This window comes from Lampris incognitus, chromosome 2, assembly GCF_029633865.1.
Source record: "Lampris incognitus isolate fLamInc1 chromosome 2, fLamInc1.hap2, whole genome shotgun sequence".
In the NCBI taxonomy this organism is placed as follows: Eukaryota; Metazoa; Chordata; class Actinopteri; order Lampriformes; family Lampridae; genus Lampris; species Lampris incognitus.
This window is the reverse complement of record NC_079212.1, coordinates 113244198-113263417: the sequence shown is the minus strand read 5'-3', so window position 1 is coordinate 113263417 and position 19220 is coordinate 113244198. Positions and strand designations below refer to the sequence as shown.

The 19220-nt window shown below is 40.5% G+C and overlaps 1 protein-coding gene across 1 annotated transcript in view; it reads right to left on the bottom strand.

Moving 5' to 3' along the window:
- Positions 1-8153: 8153 nt before the first annotated feature.
- Positions 8154-19220, bottom strand: part of LOC130107019 (metabotropic glutamate receptor 4-like) — a 362767-nt gene continuing 351700 nt past the window's right edge. Inside the window, exons 9-10 of the mRNA XM_056273411.1 lie at positions 10140-10386; positions 8154-8203 (exon numbers count right to left, since the gene is read on the bottom strand). Coding sequence (XP_056129386.1) covers positions 8154-8203; positions 10140-10386 — 297 coding nt within the window. The remainder of the gene's footprint in view (positions 8204-10139; positions 10387-19220) is intronic.

Genomic DNA, 19220 nt, shown 5'->3' with positions numbered 1-19220 from the left:
GGTCAGATCTACCAACGCAACCGTCAACACCTGCGACAAAGCAGAGTGAACACTCACACTACACACACACACACTTCACAGCAGACTGTTACCAGCGCTAACAACAACACACAAGCCCATCAGCAAGAGCATGCTGAACCTCCAGACACGAACAATCAGCGACAACCAGACACACAGCCTGGTTACACCACGAGGTCAGGTCGCACGATCAAACCAAGACAAATCCTTGACTTATGAATGTTAAAAAAAGAGAGAATTTTACACCAACCTGTACTATACCTGCTATGTTTTGAAAAGAAATATTTACAGCGTTCACTTACCTTGTGTACCTACCTGCTGTTTGCAGTTACCAGTAATGAAATGAAAAAAAAAGATGAAATGTTATTACGGTGTCACATTTAGACAGTGAAGGAAATGTTTTACACTACTTTGTTGCAGTCCAGTTATATAAGAGTTCCACTTTCATATTCTTTCTTATTAAGATTGTATTCGCTTATAAACGTGCTCAACGTGGTCTGTATCTCTGCAGAGAAAGCAGCACTTTTCAGAAAAAGGGAGATGTAATATTTGCTAGTAATATGTGATTTGCTAATGTCCCTTACGGCTTTCCGTAGCGCCACAACAAAGTCACGTGATGTACGTAACAACGTCAGTGGGAATCCGTTCGGTGAATAAACACCCAGCACGAGAGAAGTCGTCCTTGCTTTATTAATGTTATAAGTTAACATAGCCAGAGGGCACAGATCATTACACCATGTATGCTAGCTGAGAATCGCTGGTTCGATTTACGTTAGCGTACGTGTCACTCGTCACATGACCCGGAGCCCTGAACATTTTTTTTTTTTTACTAAAGCAGTATATGAACTCAGATGTATTACCTAGTACCATTTAGTTGTTTTGTGTTATTTAAAATATTGATAAAATATCTGGTCATGCCAAACGTAATTATTCCACTCTTTTTTGAAACAATGCAATTACCCGTTTCAGCCACCAGGGGGGCAGTGCTCCCCCTGCCCCCCCCCCCCCGCAAACTCCGCGCACGAAGAAGAGGTATCCAAGTTCAAGCTGATCCACACGTTTCTTGATTCACAAACGCAGATTCAACATCTGAATAACTGCTTAGGCACTGCAAACATAATAGTGCTAAAAAAAATGTATAGTGTAGCGAATTCGGGGGACAACGCAACAACAGGAACTGCCGCGGCCGGTAAGCGAACCCGTATTGCCCGCACCGCAGGAGGCATCGCTAACCACTAGACTAAAGGGTCAGATCCGCAAGCCAGCGGCCAGCGTGTCTTATTATCCATGCACGTTACAATATTTAATCACATAAATGTCAAATTTATTTATCTAATAGTTTATACAGAACACAAGTTATGTATAAACTATTAGATAAATAATAAAGGGATGATAAATAAATAAAGGAGTAGCTTTATTGACAGATGATGATTGCTTATGGCATGAAACAGGCTTGTACTGTCTCATAAAGAATTTACTTGACTCACTGGATTACATAACACCCGGAACATACTTTACTTGGGGATGGAGAGATATAGTTCTGTTTCCACTTTTTGGCATTTAACAACCTTTATACAGATTTGTGGATTGTGGTATTCAATTTTCTTTTTCCATTTATATTTATTTTATTATGGTTTGGGATAATTCCTCCCATGGCAAAAACCTTTTCCCATGACAGCACATACATGATCAAACACACACAAAGGCAGGGCAAAATAAAACATTGGTTTAATGCAAAAACACTGAAGCATTCTAAATAAATAAGACCCTTTTTTCTTATTATGTTGCTGCTACCACATAAAAGATAGCATGTTTTAGTTTAAGAAACTCCATGGGTTTTAATTCCCCAACTGACTTGTTTTTAGTTTCACTTTTTTCAAGTAGAAATTCTGGACACATGGATTTCATACAACGATAGATTTGTCGCTTGGGGAGAAAAATACAGTGCAGGGATTATGTGAATTAGTGATGGGTGAGACTTATCGTCGCTGTAGGTCAGCTATTATCAGTTTATTGCACACTGTATTTAAGAAGTTGAAAAGGAATGTCTTAACTTTGTGTGCGGGGACACGCGGCTGAAAGGGTCGTAGCTCGACAGATGCATTGCTAAAGAAAGTGACGAAATGAGAGATTGTCTGAATGCAGATTGTCACGCAAATAGCCTGACTAAATTAGTGCAATTTAATTTTTAAAAGGCCCATGAATAAAAATCGAGTGGGAATAAATAACAAAATCTAGAGTTGCAGGAAACAATTACAATGATACCAACATTTTTACTATGTGTGTCAGGGGATGATTGATCGAAATCATCTTTGATAACAATCTGTGGGATAAAATTGTGGAACAGCCTGAGCATGGAACTCAAACAAAGACAAATATGCAGTTCAAGAAATACAAAGGACTGATTATCAAGAGAAATAGGGATGATGAAGAGTTGTGTTCACTGTTTTTTTATTTATCTCTGAACATTTCTTATTACTTTTTTTTCCCATTCATTTTCTGACACCGGGTGGGTATTTGGGTTGTACGTAGCATTGAGAGCCATTTATTCTTGGTACATGACATTAGGATGTGTTTTTCTTTTTCCTTTTTCTCTTTCTCTTGTTTGGATGTGTGTGTTTTTTTCTCTTGTTGTTCACAGTAGTTGAGTTTGTATTGTGCAGTGCAACTTGCATTGAATTTGAACTATACAGTACAGTGGGAATTGAGTTTGAAATGTATAGTAGCTGAATTAACTTAAGAGTAGGTGAGAAGGGGTAGGAAAAAACAAGTGTATCCTTCCTCCTTCCTCTTTTCCAACATGTAATAAATAATCTGATGCATACGGATATTTGTTCGCTGAGTTTGATGTGTGGATTTGTTGATCACTTCAGATTATTGGCAGTGGTTTATCTGTATGTTATCCATCCATTTTCCAAACCGCTTATCCTGCTCTCAGGGTCGCGGGGATACTGGAGCCTATCCCAGCAGTCATTGGGTGGTAGGCAGGGAGACACCCTGGACAGGCCGCCAGACTGTCACACAGGGCCGACATACACACACACACACAAACCCACACACATTCATATCCTACTTATTTACATTTTCAAAATAAATCATCATTCATTCATTCAATGAATCAAGATCTTATCAATTAATTTCATTGATAAGATATTGATTTCACGCATTTGTAATTGGGGAAAAAAAACCCATGTTTACCCTCAATTCTCATTTAACCAACACTATGCTGTAAATCAAATTGGGAGCCCTGGAGTTGTGTAAAATGCTTCATAATCAATATTTTCTTTGCCCTGAACTATTTATCTTTTTTCTAACACAAAAGCCATTCAATGTTAAATGTTTGGCTACATGTAACACCTCCGCTGGAGATAACTGCTTAGACTCCTTGTAGTTTTCTCAGTCTGCAAAGTTTCACTATTCTAATCAATTATCAGCCCATATGTTAATTTGTATGTAACAGGCTGGAAACACTCTTCATGCCCAAAGGACTAATTTTACTCAATTTTGTTTTGTCTTCAACTGGCATCACACCCTTGTCAGTAGACGCGGGCCCTAGGGTTGTTCTCATTCCTCTGAGATGGCTTAAGGTAAGTAAAAAAAAAAAAACAGCTTTGAGATTGAAAATTTTTGTTTGCTTTACTGCTTTTCTTTTATGCTGTCGGACATGTTGTTCTTGGTCAGGATATACTTTGCATCTCGACAAGATGTGCTTAAGCTTTGCGTTTACTGAACAAAGGAGATACAGGGGCTTCAAGGTTGAGGTTATGTGGTGATAGCAACACGTCACAGGTTGCACCGACAGCTGCCGGGTCCATTAGGCCAGTTTAGGGGCCCACCGGGTGTGTTGGTGTGGTGGCAGTAGACGTCAGTTTCCCACTATCAACTGTTGTCTTGAACTCAGGGACTCTATATCCTACTGCGTATCGACATTTTAACAAACAACAACCCCAGAAGATTAGCTGATCTACTAGGATTAGGATGGATGAGGGAAGCTAATCTTTAATCAGTAGTCCTACTTAGAGCTTTTTCATGCAATGGCTTAGTGTCTCAGATTTTTGCCGCCCCCTCTCCCTCATCTTCTGTCAAGCAAATCAAGCTTACACCCCCTCAACACACACAGAGAGCAGCTATTTATTTACAGTTCCCTCTTTTCCTGTACGACATGCCTTTAAGAAGTGCAAATGAAAAGTTATACATATTAGTTCCATCAAGGTACACCAACCAATACCAAAATGTTGTCAAATGCTGGCTACATAAAAAATAAAATCAATTCTACTGGCAATAATTAGACTATCACATGTAAAGGGTGGCACACTGGCATGGGCCAGCCTTGGTTTGCTCTGAATATGAATCTCATCCTGGATGTCTCCACATCCTTCAACTCTTTGAAATCGAGTTTCCACTTCACCTTACTCAGTTCATCCCCAGCACACTGCCCCACTGTTCTCTGTGGACGCATTTCCTTCAGAAACATCTTCCTCTTTTATTATTATCATTATTATCACTTTACTGTGTATCCGAGCATAGCGGAACTGTTTCTTTTATGTATCCCCAGCATTTCACAAAGATCTGCACCACGCAGTTGAAATGCAGTGTATTGTAATCTGATGAAATATATGCTAATAAAATCATTTAGAGGTTCAGATTCTGGTACGCTGAGTTTCATTTGTATAGTTAGAAACCTGTAACATCATTGGTTGTTCTGTCACCCTATTTACTTAATAGCAGTGGTCAGATGTACACAGCTTGTGTTACTGAACTCAGAGGACTATGACCAAATCCTGCAATGTACTTATAGTGCACATACTGGAAATACAGTGTTGCATGAATTTAGGACAGCGATACATGTTTTGAGAGATTTTAGAATTCATTTTTAAAGGTATTTTGAGATTGAGATTAACTTTCCTTTATTAATCTCCTTGGGAAAATTCAGTTACTGCAAATTAACTCATCCTAGCTGTGATCTGTGTAGCAAGGAGTAGTGGGCTGATGCCTTCATGCTGTGCTCGTGGACCAACTCCAGTTCTTTTCCCATTGCCTTGGTCAGGGGCACAGACAGTAGTGTAACCTATTTTTCTGGACTTGCCTGTTAGTGATTTTAAGTTTCTGTTATAAGCTGTTGCCAGAGTATATGCCTTGAGCTCTTATTTTGAAGGCTGAAGAGAGAGCGGAAGTGCTGTACGCAGTGTTGTTGCTGTGGACTTCTGTTGGGGGAAGAATCCAAATAAAGTGGTCCTCGTGTGAAAGTGGAACCTCCGTATTTGTTATTTTATAGTTTCATACAGTATAGGCGACATCTACAAACCCTCGGTTACAGTAGTATAAGCCCTAACATGCATATTTCTTTTGATGGTGGGGAAACAAGAGCACCCGGAGGAAACCCACGCAGAAATGGGGAGAACAATCAAACTCCACACAGACGACGGCCTGGAATGACCCCCAAGGTTGGAGAACCCCGAGGTTTGAACCCAGGACCTACTTGCTGTGAAGTGAGAGCGCTAACCACTGGGCCACCGTGCCACCATTTTTAATCTGAAAATGTACTCCAAAAACATATTCACTGGAATTAGCATGTATGTTTTGACTGTTTGTTTTTGTCCAACTGATTCTCAAAGTGTCAATGTGACATTGAAGATTAGGGGGTTTGAGAAACTCTGCTCTCTCATTTTTGTTTTACTCTGGGTTATGGTTGTCACATGCTGGGCCATGATGGATAAGTTTTGCTGTCTGAAATGCCCTTGTAGCAGACTCAGAACCAAGCACCATAATTATCTTTATTATTAATTTACTTATTTACTGTGTTCCAAAGACTATGCTGGTGTTTTCTCGGTCGGTGTCTCACATATCTACATTTCTGTCCCCCAAGATTCACCGTCAAATTGCTGGTACATAGATTGGCTCTCTGAGGTTGACACTGATATCTTGCAGAAATGTCCTTATGTTCACTTGGTCATCCTTTTAAGATGATGGTTATATAACAACTGTTATTTTCTTGCCTTTTGTATCGTAGGCTCACAGTATCATGGAGGCGTGAAGAGGATGGTAGATCCAGGGAGCTAGCTGAATGCAGGGGTTTTGGATTAAAGTACAGACTAACCATTCATTTAAAATAATTTTATGTTTCCCACCACCTATTCCCTGTCCTTTGGATGCTATTATCAGACCATTTGTAGCAACACATTATGTAGAGGATCTCAGCCGTTGTCTTTTCTTCAAAAGCTTACAAAGGTAGCTTTATTTATAGTATTCCTCTGCAGCAGCTGCATGCACACAGGTGTGGACACAAATACACACACACACACACAAAGATTATTAGTATGATGAATAAACTAATTACAGAGAAAACTGGTGAAATTACCCGCTTTTAATGAGACTGAAAAACAAAGTCCTTGAAGTTGTACCTTTGAAAACATTTTTAATAGAAATAAAATGTTGTATAAAAAAAGAATAACTGAACATGCTCCACACATTTCATTAGATTTCATGAGGTTTTACAAATACATAAGTCAGTCAGCCAGGCACTGTTTCTTTTTGTACATTTTCCCTTATTTTAGGATATGTCAGGACATAAAGCAGACATCATCAATCTATTTAATAACATACATTAACTTGCCATTTAATTTGGTCAGCACTCACATTTTATTCTGCAACACAAATGGTGTTGAAAGTAATACAGTGGGAGGCATGAAAAGCGGGAATGAATTCACAACACAAATGACCCCAAAATATTTTCCCCAATACATCAGAGGGCTTTTGTACTGCATTAAGCCATCTTTGATTTGTTTGGCAAGCTGAGGGTGATTGACAGAGATAATGTAGATATTTGCAATCAGAATTTCATTCCCGGCATACCATACAATTTTCTGCCACTTCCTCCTGAACATAAGATCGCCTGAGGAGGACATGTTAAGTAATGAGTAGTTTCAATAGCCGGTGCATTACGGGTATCACCTTCAGGGCATATTTCCTGATCTGCTCTCAAGAGTATACTTCATCTTAATACCCATCTTAATGGTTCTGCACAACTATGTTTTTTTCTCTTATCTTGGACCAAGGGAATAACTGGTGGCAGTGATGGGGGGGGTGGGTCATCCTGGATGACAACTCACAGTAGGGTCCCGGGGGGCTGAAATACTACTCATTTTAGCCATGAGCCACTGTTTCAAAGCACAGACACGGAGGGCAGTGACAGCCTTAGGCTAGCTGGTAATACAAATCCTGGCCTCACTTTAGCACAGATAAACAAAAGAAAATTCACTCACTAGACCTTCACCATTTGAGACCAATTTAAACATACAACAGGCTTGGGCCCAAACAATTGTTAACAACACTGCAACAGAGTTTGAATGCATTCCAAAGATTATTAGTAGTATTTCTTTTTTTTTCCTTTTTTTGTAACAACACAACACAGGATGTTCAAACTGGCATGCTAAAAATCAGCAAAGACCATTTCCATAGGTGAAGTCATCATCATATTTGTTAATTCAGTGGAGATCTGGAAGAGGAAAAAAAATACACAGAGGCTAACACAGATATCTTGCAATGTTTGGAATGATCGTCATTTCCAGCCTTGCAATTCTTGTGACTGGACTATATTAAGAAACAAAAATAAATAAAATTATATCCCTCTTAGAAATGTATAGACCATATTTTCATGCCTTTTTGGTGTTGATTAATCCCTTGCGATGCCTTGAGGATTTTGATATCAATTTTTTTGTTCACAAAAAGTGGCAGACAACATTAAGCGCACCTGACAACTCTTGATCTTGGTTGAACGTTGGCTGGTGGTGCTGCTCACGGTGAAGGGAGTCTTTGAAATAGGGCATAGCTGCAATGTAAACACTCAAAAGGTAAAGCTCCATCCTTAAGACTCCTGGCGTTTGCCATGCAAGTGTTTGTCTGGTGAGTTTGACAGAGGACGGAACAATACAAATGTACTGTATCTGCTTTGGTCCCCCGGGGTCCCCTCCCTGCATCTCTGTGTGGGTCATCCTCAGTACATCTTATCTCTTCAATGGGAAATCCCTCTTTGATCCCCCACTTAACACCATGTCACATCCATTTCGCCTGAATTCATCTCTGCACATGTACATTTTCACCGTCAGGTGGAAATCCTAAACAGTGACGATGGCCTCCTATATTGCATGATTGCTGTAGCTGATGTATGTTTGCTTTGTTGGGAAATCTGAAAGAGGAGATTGATAAGATAGTGTCAGAATGATGGAGTGCAGGTGAGCTATCATAACCCACAACATAAAGAGTACAGTAAGCAATAGGAATGTCAATAAGCACCCTTGTGTGCATTGTTATTTGACCCAGTTTCACTGGTGTGAAAAATGTATCATGAAATCTCATGGCTGAAAAAATGTTTTTAGATCTTATTTACAGTTGCACTCATGCAATAGTGTGGTAAGAATATAAATCATTTACAAAAAAACAACTCTCTCTGGCTATAATTTTGCCCTTAAAAACATCCTGCTTTACTGGCATGGCTAGGGAACTTCGGTAAAACCTGCTAACCCCCACCTCCTCCCTCATGCAGAGCTATCAGACCTCAACTTTCCAGTTGTCTCCCTAGACCATGTTAGCTGATTCGCTGAGGTGGAGCAGATAAATCCTGACATATCACCACCAGATTCAGGCAGTGGGGGAGCTGGCCCGGGCAGGAATTTTTCAATTTCATCAAGCCATGTGTCCGCACTGGCAATGACAATGACAAATGGTGCTTATTCATATACCCATGCACCACATAGCCCCTGTAAATGGTAACCCCATCAGGATGAATTGGAGCTGGCAATCATATTTGTGTCTTTTCCCTCCTACCACTTAATGTAAAATTAAAGGCCTCATAAGCTTTAAAAATGAAAAGGAAAATGGGAATTAACTATCTTTCACAGGGTGTTCACAAAGTGTCAAAAAATGGCATCAAAAGATCACTGATAAAATGATAAAATGATCCGATTTTCTAATTAGTTTTGCTTTAATTACTAAAAGTATACATATGGTCTGTCTGTTTGGTCTGTTTGGTAAAAGTTTGTTGCAATTACTTGCAGACAAGCCAAGGACTACATGCAGCCCTAAATATAAGACGAGTGTGCACCAATTTTTCGATAGCCTGTAAATTGAACTATCCCTGTTGACAGAGATGACAAATTGAAGCCCTTTTCCAGCCCGAGGCAAGCACAGGGAGTGTGTTTAGGACATCACCTGTGTAATTTCTGCTGACTCAATTGCTCAAGGCATTATTTACCTCAGTTGTATAAATCCATTGTCTGTCACTGTTACAGTAGCACCAAGCAATTTTATTGGTATTGAAATTAGGGGGAGGCGCACACCGAGAGCTGTTCAGCTAGTTCAGAAAATGAATTCATTTGCCTCCTGATTATTAACAGTGCTTTCAGACAGTGTTGGAGTGTGAATGTAGAGAGAGTGAGAGAGAGAGAGAGAGAGAGAGAGAGAGAGAGAGAGAGAGAGAGAGAGAGAGAGAGAGAGAGAGAGAGAGAAAGAGAGAGAGAGCGAGAGAGCGAGAGAGAGAGAGAAAGAAACAGACAGAAAAAAAAGGAAAGAGACAGCCTTATAGGACAATATATTCAAAGAGAGAGCTGGAACAAAATACTTTTATAGCTTATCAAACATGTCTGGTGTTACTGAAATCCAGAGGATAAAATGAAACTCCTCCATGTACCTTTTCATAGAGTAAAACAGAAATACGATTGCAATTCTATTGTTTAATTACTGAACTCTGCAGGGTATGTCTTGTCCGAACATTTTGAGTATATTTCTTCATGACATTGGCCACCACCTGCAATGGCATACTTAAGAACCCTGTAAGCTTTTTCCTGACTTACTAACAAAATCCATTTATTTATAACACAATGGGTGATAATGGCAAATTTTCTAAATTCTCTGAAGTGAAAAATAACATGGAGTACACATGCTAATAAAAAAATGATTTTGCGTTCTGGGTTCTAATTCTGCAGTACACTAATTTGTTTCTATGATTTACAGTGCTTGAAGGACAAAGCATGGCTGAGAAAAAAATAAATATAAATTGTAATGGAATGTAAATAAATTGTCCCTCTTATTGGTCATAACTTTCCTAATCTTTGTCTTTGTCTTACTTTGTGTTTCCAGGCTTTCACACAACTCGGTCTTGGCCTCTCCATTGGGTCTCAAACTGGCCTTGGGGTTGAATTTGTTAGACATGGTGGCAGCAGTAAACACGGCCTTGAGGCTGCGTGTGCGTTTGGGTACATTTTGCTCCGGGTGGAAGAGCACCACGTAGACCTTCGGTATGTAGAGCATCCCCAAGGACACCGAGGCACTCAGGCTCACGGAGATGGTCAACGTGGTCGTTTGGATGTACATCTGCAGAGGCAAAAATAGGTATGCAAACACAAACAAGTTAAGGCCCTCTGAGTCTATGATCCATCACAGTGACCTTTACAGATGTGCCCTTCTCCATCGGGATGTTTTACGAGTCGTTTTTGGCATCGCTGCACTCTGATTGTTCTATGTGGCTTGTGGCCTGTACAGTACAAGGGACATCTGTTGAGTATCATTCGAATTAAGAGTACCCAATGACCCGAGCGTTGGTCAAGCTGCAGTTGAAGTGGTTCATGCTGTATACTCTGACGGCTAAAAAAAAAACAAAAAAAAACAAAAACAAAAAACTATTTAGTGGACAAGATAACTTCATGAAATGCTCCTTTTAATCAGTTACTCCTCTGCTTTTACGATGGTGTGCCAAACCAACCAAGGCCACCTTGTTTGTTCAATTTCCTATAGTACTTCTTTTAATACAGCCATCATGACAACCTGAATACAAATAAGATATCAGTCAATTGCATCCTATTCTGATTCACAAGAAGTAGGCCCACAAGAGGGAAACAACCTCATGAAAAGTGTGTACACGACTGAACCCTCAGAATAGTGGGGGAGGTCCTTGCTGAGTATCAATCTCTTCCACTCCGTTTAATTGTTTGCAAAGCAACAGCAAATTAACGAGACCTCTTAATGGGAGTGTTAAAAGGGAAGGAAAGCTAGTGCATGTTCTATATATTGTAGTATTGATTGCCTCACTGCCCTTGTAAGAGTCATTATGTTGGATACAATGCAAGATACCATGGACTCAAATGCATCCTGAAAGCATGCCATTCTACCAAGGACCACCACATACACCATAACAGCACGCCCTCACACCCGATATCTCATAAAAATCAATTAATCCCCTCGTTGCATAGTCTATGTGTGTTACAGCAGTGAATCATTTACATGCTACTCTCAAAATAGAATCTTCCCTTCGATGGGTTGTATTTTTATTAGTGATGGACTGACCGTGGTAGAGTCCTGCTGGTTTTTCATCAAAACAAAATAACAGTCTACTCCCCAGATGTGACCTCTACTTCGGTATAATGTGTTTAGTTTGACTGCTTGTGATTCTCTGTGGTGCTCCTCATCGAGGTTGGTTGTATCTCAACCCCACCAGTCCAGGTACCACGGGGGTTGGTGGTAAGAATAGAGGAATGGAAGGATGACTGCTTGAGTGAAAGACAGCCACCCTTCTCCCTCTCCTAGCTGTAAAGAGTGTTGACTCGCCCATTGCTCTGGCCTCAGTGTACGACAGGGGGTTGGTGTTGGTGTTGGATGCAGAACCCAAGGTGTTACCCACATAATAAAAAAGTAAAAGATGAATGTTGTGTTTTCTTCTCACTAAAGAAAATCAATCTTTGAGGTCTTCTACCTTGAAACTAACTTGTAAGATAGTAAAATAAAAATAGCAATCAAATTACACCCCATTATGTAGCTACCAACTGAAAATACTATTTGAATGGCTGTTGTATAATTCATCTAAATATTACCGAGGTTTCAGCGGAAAGGGCTAAAATAATCTATTAGGGACCAGTGTGAACTTGAAGAGCAACTCCATTTTCAATATGGCAAGCCCACTGCAGTTGTCTGTAGCTGGTTCATTAATTTGCTTCTTCCTGATTGTGTTGTATCGGAGCATGCACAGAGTGGAGCTCATAAAAGTAAGATGGTGTTTCTTTTGCACACCTATCATCATGTTGTCATCAACTGAACTTGCCAGAGGCAAAGCATACATAGAAACAGCGTTGCATGGTAACACTAATGAGTGATCTAAGAGCGTGAAAGACGATGAGATTGTAACAGCACATGATAGGAGGTCTTAGGAGATTTCCAGCTCTGTGGCAACACACAATAGAATTTGATGAAGTAAGACTGATCTGAGGATTAGTGAATGTGAAATCTTGCTTTTTTTTTTAACCCCACCAGTATCTTTAGTGAGCCGATTGTTTTAGATCCAATCTACTGACTCCATTGCAACTGCAGAGCATGTATAACTCTCACTGTGATCTTTTTTCTCACAATGTATGGACATGTTCAGTAGAACAGTATAGTCCATCAAAATTTGCCATGACTGCTCTCTAATTAAACTAATAAATAAACAGACCTTAGGGGTTGTTGTAATGTTGAATCATTAGAGGCTGTCATTTACAGAGATTACATATATTTTTGCACTGATTAGCCCCGGGCCCAGTTCGTCTCCCTGGCTAAGAATTGAGAGGTCAGCAGCACAGACCCAGAAACCCGGTGTGCTGCAGGCCTGAAGAATGGCACAACTGATCACTGATATCCAAGATGTTGCTCAGCTCCCTCTGCTCTGTACCATCAATCTGCGTTGTGTATTATTGGGCCTGCGGGACACTAATGTGAGTAATGTTTATCTTTGAGAAAAAGAAGGAGGGAGGAAAAAACAGAGGGGGAGAGAGATAAACGGAGACAAGTCGCAAGAGGAAACTTGGGTGGTTGAAGTCAATGCAATGCAGCGATGAGCAGGAATCTGATATTGTCGCGAGCACACTCCTGTGTGACATCTGGTGTTGCTGAACTGGCTATCACTCTCACTCTCTGTCTGACTAGTGCACTGACAGCAGTTTTCATCATTAACTTGACAGCACCAATCGTGTGATGGAGACTTCATAGTGAAATAAACAACACCACTCACTTCATCAAACCCTTTCATACACCATTAATGGCAGGACCCCTTTGTGTGGGCTGACTGAATTTGAATTGAGGCCATGTGCTGAGACCTCTCTCCCAAGGTTTCCATTGCCCCAGTGTCCCTTCTGCTCTCTCTGTTTATGGGAAAGACCCCAATTTAGACCATCTCTCCAGGTAAGTAGGTGCCAGGTCTATTCCAAAGCTGGCATCAGAGTTGGTGATCACACTCCACAGATAGGCCAGATGTACCCATTTGAATGATAGAGAAAGCCTCCCGCGGCATTCATTACATTTATCCTGACACCAGATGACAAATAAATAACTGTGCTCGTAGTGCTGAGGCCCACTTTAAAAGGGCGATGAGCGCCTAGGCGGACAGATAAGGTAAATCAGGACCCAGAGGAAGTGGGGCATTTAATTGCTCTGAAAGACGTGGGGCTGAGCTGCTTTGTTGTGCCTGTCATTTACAGTACGATGATTACGAGGTGTGTTTGCTTTGACATGTTAATTCCTTAAAAAAAAGAACACTGTTTATATAACAGCTCACATAATCTGCTGAAGCGCTCCTTTTTTCTGTCTTAAAAACAAGTACAAGATCACCTCCCCAGCATTGTTTGCCGCTTAAAATAAGACTAACAAATGCAGACAGCCGGTATGAGCAGATTACAACAACAATTTAAGTTATTGCTGAATGTTTTTTCTTAAATACTGCAGTGCAAGTTAAAATCCCTTTTTTCCAGCCTACATCCATAAACCCCTTTGCTAAGTCATGTTAAACGTGATTTGCCTCAAAACCCAAGATGAAGGAAGAAAAAAAATCAAATAAATGAAGTAAATTTCCATAAAGCAGAGTTTCCATTTTCTCTTTCATTTTATGTCTTACCTTGTCAAGCTGGAGGCAATGGTGGAACTTTTTCTAACGATTAAAAGTAAGCTATCTCCAAGCTATTGTATGCGAATTTTTCTACAGGAAATAATAATTAATGAGTGACTAATGAAAATTGGAGAAAGAAACGGGAATCTTACAATAAGCCTGAATGAGCCAAGTTATTCTAGGTTTTCAAACTGAATTTGTTGCAGGGATTGCAGGAAGAAACAAAAGTAGGGCTTTGGTTGCTCTTCAAAGTTTTCCTTTTTTCCCCTTCCTCTTTTACTATTCAAAGCCATGTGAGCTAATGGATTACCTCATCCCCCAAAAAGCTGATGTTAAATCTCTCCTCTATTTTAGGATTCTCTTTCATCTTCACAGGAAGGAAATGGAATGCTTAAACAAAGAAGTCACTGTTATCCGTGGCTGCTGTTGACTTGCGTCTACCAATGAGCATCATCCACATTAACAAGTAATGTTGTTTCACACTTTCAGTAAGTGTCATTTGCATTGGTGTTATGATAGCTATGGCTGTGATTACAAAGTTTATAGCTGTGTGTGTGTGTGTGATCATGAACATAAAGTGATGATAGTTGGTGATACATTTAAGCGGAAGTTCACTGATGGTTTTGGGTATGTGCAATGAGTACTGAGGAGTAATGGGTAATGTAGTAAATTGGAGCAATAAAACCCTCACTGTGTACTACATTGATGGAGAAATCGATGTTTTCCTGCTCAGTCTTTCCCACAGTGCCTACACATACCAGAATGCATTGCTGTGTGTAAGCCGCTGTATTTTTTGTCATCCGTAAAATTGTCTGTGCTAATGTTGTGGGACATCATTTCCACCATCGGAAATGTAGTTTAGCTGGGAGAATGAGGATGTTTTTTGAACGGCATTGTCGTGTATGAAACACTAATAATGTTCTAAGCTGTTTAAGCAGATAACTGGAAAGTGCACACGGCAGACTTATGACAGTAATGTAGTATATTTATTATTACACTGTAACAACCTAGCTATCCAGAGTAGAGCGGAGTACCAAGAGAACGCCCTGGTGGCGATTCTGCCTTATATACTATTCAGGAACAACCAATAGATGACCTCCACCTTATTCAGTACCAATCACATTGATCTGTGTATATTCAAAACTAATAAAACCACAATGGTTAATATTCTGTGTTGGGAACACCACAGGCATGTTTAGAGTAGATTAGAGTATTAGTTACCCTGCTAGGCTGTATTTAGTTTTTCTGGCTGCCAAATGATGTCACGATATGCCACTTAGCTGTCATAAAAAACTCAATTTCACTGCCGCCCCAGAGATGCAGAACACGTCAGGAATAACTGCAGCTGTTTTCATGTGCTATCCCTGTTGCAAATAGTCAGAGATAACGTTGAAAATCTGTGAATTTTCCCTTGAAGGAAGACATATTGAATTGGTCTCAAGAGTGTTCTTTTTGAGAGCTTACGTATATGTCTGCATTCGTTAGATCTGTTATACCACACTAGTCTAAACAAAGCTCACATGGTCGGAAACAGACTTTGGACTGACACCACCTCAACACTTGTTTTATCTTTCTGTATAGACTCGATAGAGTACTTTGTATTTCTAGTGACATACTGCATCACTGAGGGCATCAATGAGCATATAGCAAAGGAAGGGAACTGAGAGGAACAGATTACAGTCTGAACCACCAATTCCCTCCCAAAATCCAAGAAAAACAAAGTATTGTCCCAGTGAGAAACAATTCCTGGAAAATAGGAAGCATAATGTAATTTCTGGAGGAAAACTGAAAGCTGTATTATGACATGGACATCATCATCTGGCTGTTCTAAATGTCAACTTGCAAATGGAAAGGAATTCAAAAAATCAAACAGAAATAAAATGAACTTGTGTGCTTTAAAAATAACTTCGATAGCTTTGGCACTATTGTATTAATGTATTTTCATTAAAGTATTTTCAGGCTAAGGACAGGAGGTTGTGTTGCTGTAAAGCCCCTTGAGGTAAATTTGTAATTTGTGATACTGGGCTATACAAATAAAATTGACTTGACATACACTACCGTTCAAAAGTTTGGGATCACCCAAACAATTTTGTGTTTTCCATGAAAAGTCACACTTATTCACCACCATATGTTGTGAAATGAATAGAAAATAGAGTCAAGACATTGACAAGGTTAGAAATAATGATTTGTATTTGAAATAAGATTTTTTTTACATCAAACTTTGCTTTCGTTAAAGAATCCTCCATTTGCAGCAATTACAGCATTGCAGACCTTTGGCATTCTAGCTGTTAATTTGTTGAGGTAATCTGGAGAAACTGTACCCCACGCTTCCAGAAGCAGCTCCCACAAGTTGGATTGGTTGGATGGGCACTTCTTTGAGCAGATTGAGTTTCTGGAGCATCACATTTGTGGGGTCAATTAAACGCTCAAAATGGCCAGAAAAAGAGAACTTTCATCTGAAACTCGACAGTCTATTCTTGTTCTTAGAAATGAAGGCTATTCCATGCGAGAAATTGCTAAGAAATTGAAGATTTCCTACACCGGTGTGTACTACTCCCTTCAGAGGACAGCACAAACAGGCTCTAACAGGTACTATTTAATGAAGATGCCAGTTGGGGACCTGTGAGGCGTCTGTTTCTCAAACTAGAGACTCTAATGTACTTATCTTCTTGCTCAGTTGTGCAACGCGGCCTCCCACTTCTTTTTCTACTCTGGTTAGAGCCTGTTTGTGCTGTCCTCTGAAGGGAGTAGTACACACCGGTGTAGGAAATCTTCAATTTCTTAGCAATTTCTCGCATGGAATAGCCTTCATTTCTAAGAACAAGAATAGACTGTCGAGTTTCAGATGAAAGTTCTCTTTTTCTGGCCATTTTGAGCATTTAATTGACCCCACAAATGTGATGCTCCAGAAACTCAATCTGCTCAAAGAAGTGCCCATCCAACCAATCCAACTTGTGGGAGCTGCTTCTGGAAGCGTGGGGTGCAATTTCTCCAGATTACCTCAACAAATTAACAGCTAGAATGCCAAAGGTCTGCAATGCTGTAATTGCTGCAAATGGAGGATTCTATGACGAAAGCAAAGTTTGATGTAAAAAAAATCTTATTTCAAATACAAATCATTATTTCTAACCTTGTCAATGTCTTGACTCTATTTTCTATTCATTTCACAACATATGGTGGTGAATAAGTGTGACTTTTCATGGAAAACACAAAATTGTTTGGGTGATCCCAAACTTTTGAACGGTAGTGTATATTTTATATATTTTCATCAATGTATCTCTCCATGTTTTGACCATTTCTTATGTTTATCATCGAATGTGTTCTATGCATTTTTGCTGGTTTTTTTTCATAGAGAAGGAGGTTTGACTGTGAAAGGGAACATCATGGAGATGTTGTCTCACAGCAATGATGCAAACAACATCCCCATCGATTCCTAAAATGCTGATGGTGCACTTATCACGATTAATGCTTGGTGAAAACAAATTTGTTTTTCCCCAACATATTTTTCCTCTCAAAAAACTCACTCATAATATCTCTCTCTCTCTCTCTCTCTCTCTCTCTCTCTCTCTCTCTCTCTCTCTCTCTCTCTCTCTCTCTCTTTCTCTCATACCCACACTTGCTTGCTGGTAGTCCTTGGAGTCAAATGATGACATCCCTCCTCATTAACGGTGTGTTCTTTGATGACTGTAGGGTCCAATTCTTGATCCACACGTTTTATTGAACATTGGGCATATGAGGTCTGAGTTAGCGGGGGCAGGCATGGTTGTGTGTCTCCTTAGTCTTTTCTGTTGTTTTTTCACATTCCTCTCCATTTTCAGCTGTTCTATACCTCTGTGGCAGATCTCCCGCCAGTTGAAATGGTTGATGGCAGCTTACTCCAGTCTCAAGGGGTCAATACAACACTTCTTCAGCAATGTTTTTAGGTGGTCTTTGTATCACTTCTTCAGACAACCTGCGGACCGGTGACCAAGATGGAGCTGTCCGTACAGGACATGACGTGGCAGACATTCTTGAGGCATCCTGATGGCATGTCCAAGTCAGCTCAGTTGTTTTCTAGTGACCGTGGCTTCTATTCTGTTTCAGTTTGTCCTAGACAGAATCTCAGCATGGGGAACATGGTCACGCCATATGAGCCCCATGATTCACTGCACACACCTTATGTGGAACCGCTCCAGCAACTTTAGGTAGCGGCTGTATGTGATCCAGCCTTCACAGCTGTATAGGGGAGTTGTGATGCACACAGCTTTGTAAATGACAACTTTGGTGTCAGGTGGAGGTGTTTGTTTTGGAAGACCTTACGTCAGAGTTTGCCGATGGCCGCTTGGGCATAATATGAACAATGTGTGAACGAAATTAGGAATCACTCTTCCCCAGCAGATAGTTTCCAACTCTGGAGTAGAGCCCTGTATGGGCCAAAAATGCCAGCCCTAGCCAGGTTCTGGCCAGTAGTGTTCAAGCCCTAGCCTCGCTCCAGCCCGACAAAGTCTGCAATTTTTCAGCCCAAGCCCCAAACTGAGACTGACACCAATATCACTTTAAGCTTTATCTGATGCGTGCTATCTCTGTTACACACAAAGAGAGGTGACGATTAGCGAGCAGCAGTATGGTTTCATGCCACGAAAGAGCACTACAGATGTGATGTCTGCTTTGAGAATGTTGATTGAAAAGTATAGAGAAGGCCAGAAGGAGTTACATTGTGTCTTTGTAGACTTAGAGAAAGCATATGACAGGGTGCCAAGAGAGGAGGTGTGGTATTGTATGAGGAAGTCGGAAGTTGCAGAGACGTGTGTAGGAGTAGTGCAGAATATGTATGAGGGAAGTGTGACAATGGTGAGGCGAGCAGTTAGAATGACAGATGGGTTCAAGGTGGAGGTGGGATTACATCAAGGATTGGCTCTGAGCCCTTTCTTGTTTGCAGTTGTGATGGACAGGTTGACGGATAGATCAGGCAGGAGTCTCTGTGGACTACAAAGTTTGCAGATGACATTGTGATCTGTAGCAAGAGTAGGGTGCAGGTTGAGGAGAGCCTGGAGAGGTGGAGGTATGCACTGGAGAGAAGAGGAATGAAAGTCAGTAGGAGCAAGATGGAATACCAACGCGTGAATGAGAGAGAGGACAGCGGAATGGTGAGGATGCAAGGAGTAGAGGTGATGAAGGCATGAGTTTAAATACTTGGGGTCAAATGTCCAAAGTAATGGGGAGTGCAAAAGAGAGGTGAGGAAGAGAGTGCGGGTAGGGTGGAGTGGGTGGAGAAGAGTGTCAGGAGTGATTTGTGACAGAAGGGTACCAGCAAGAGCTAAAC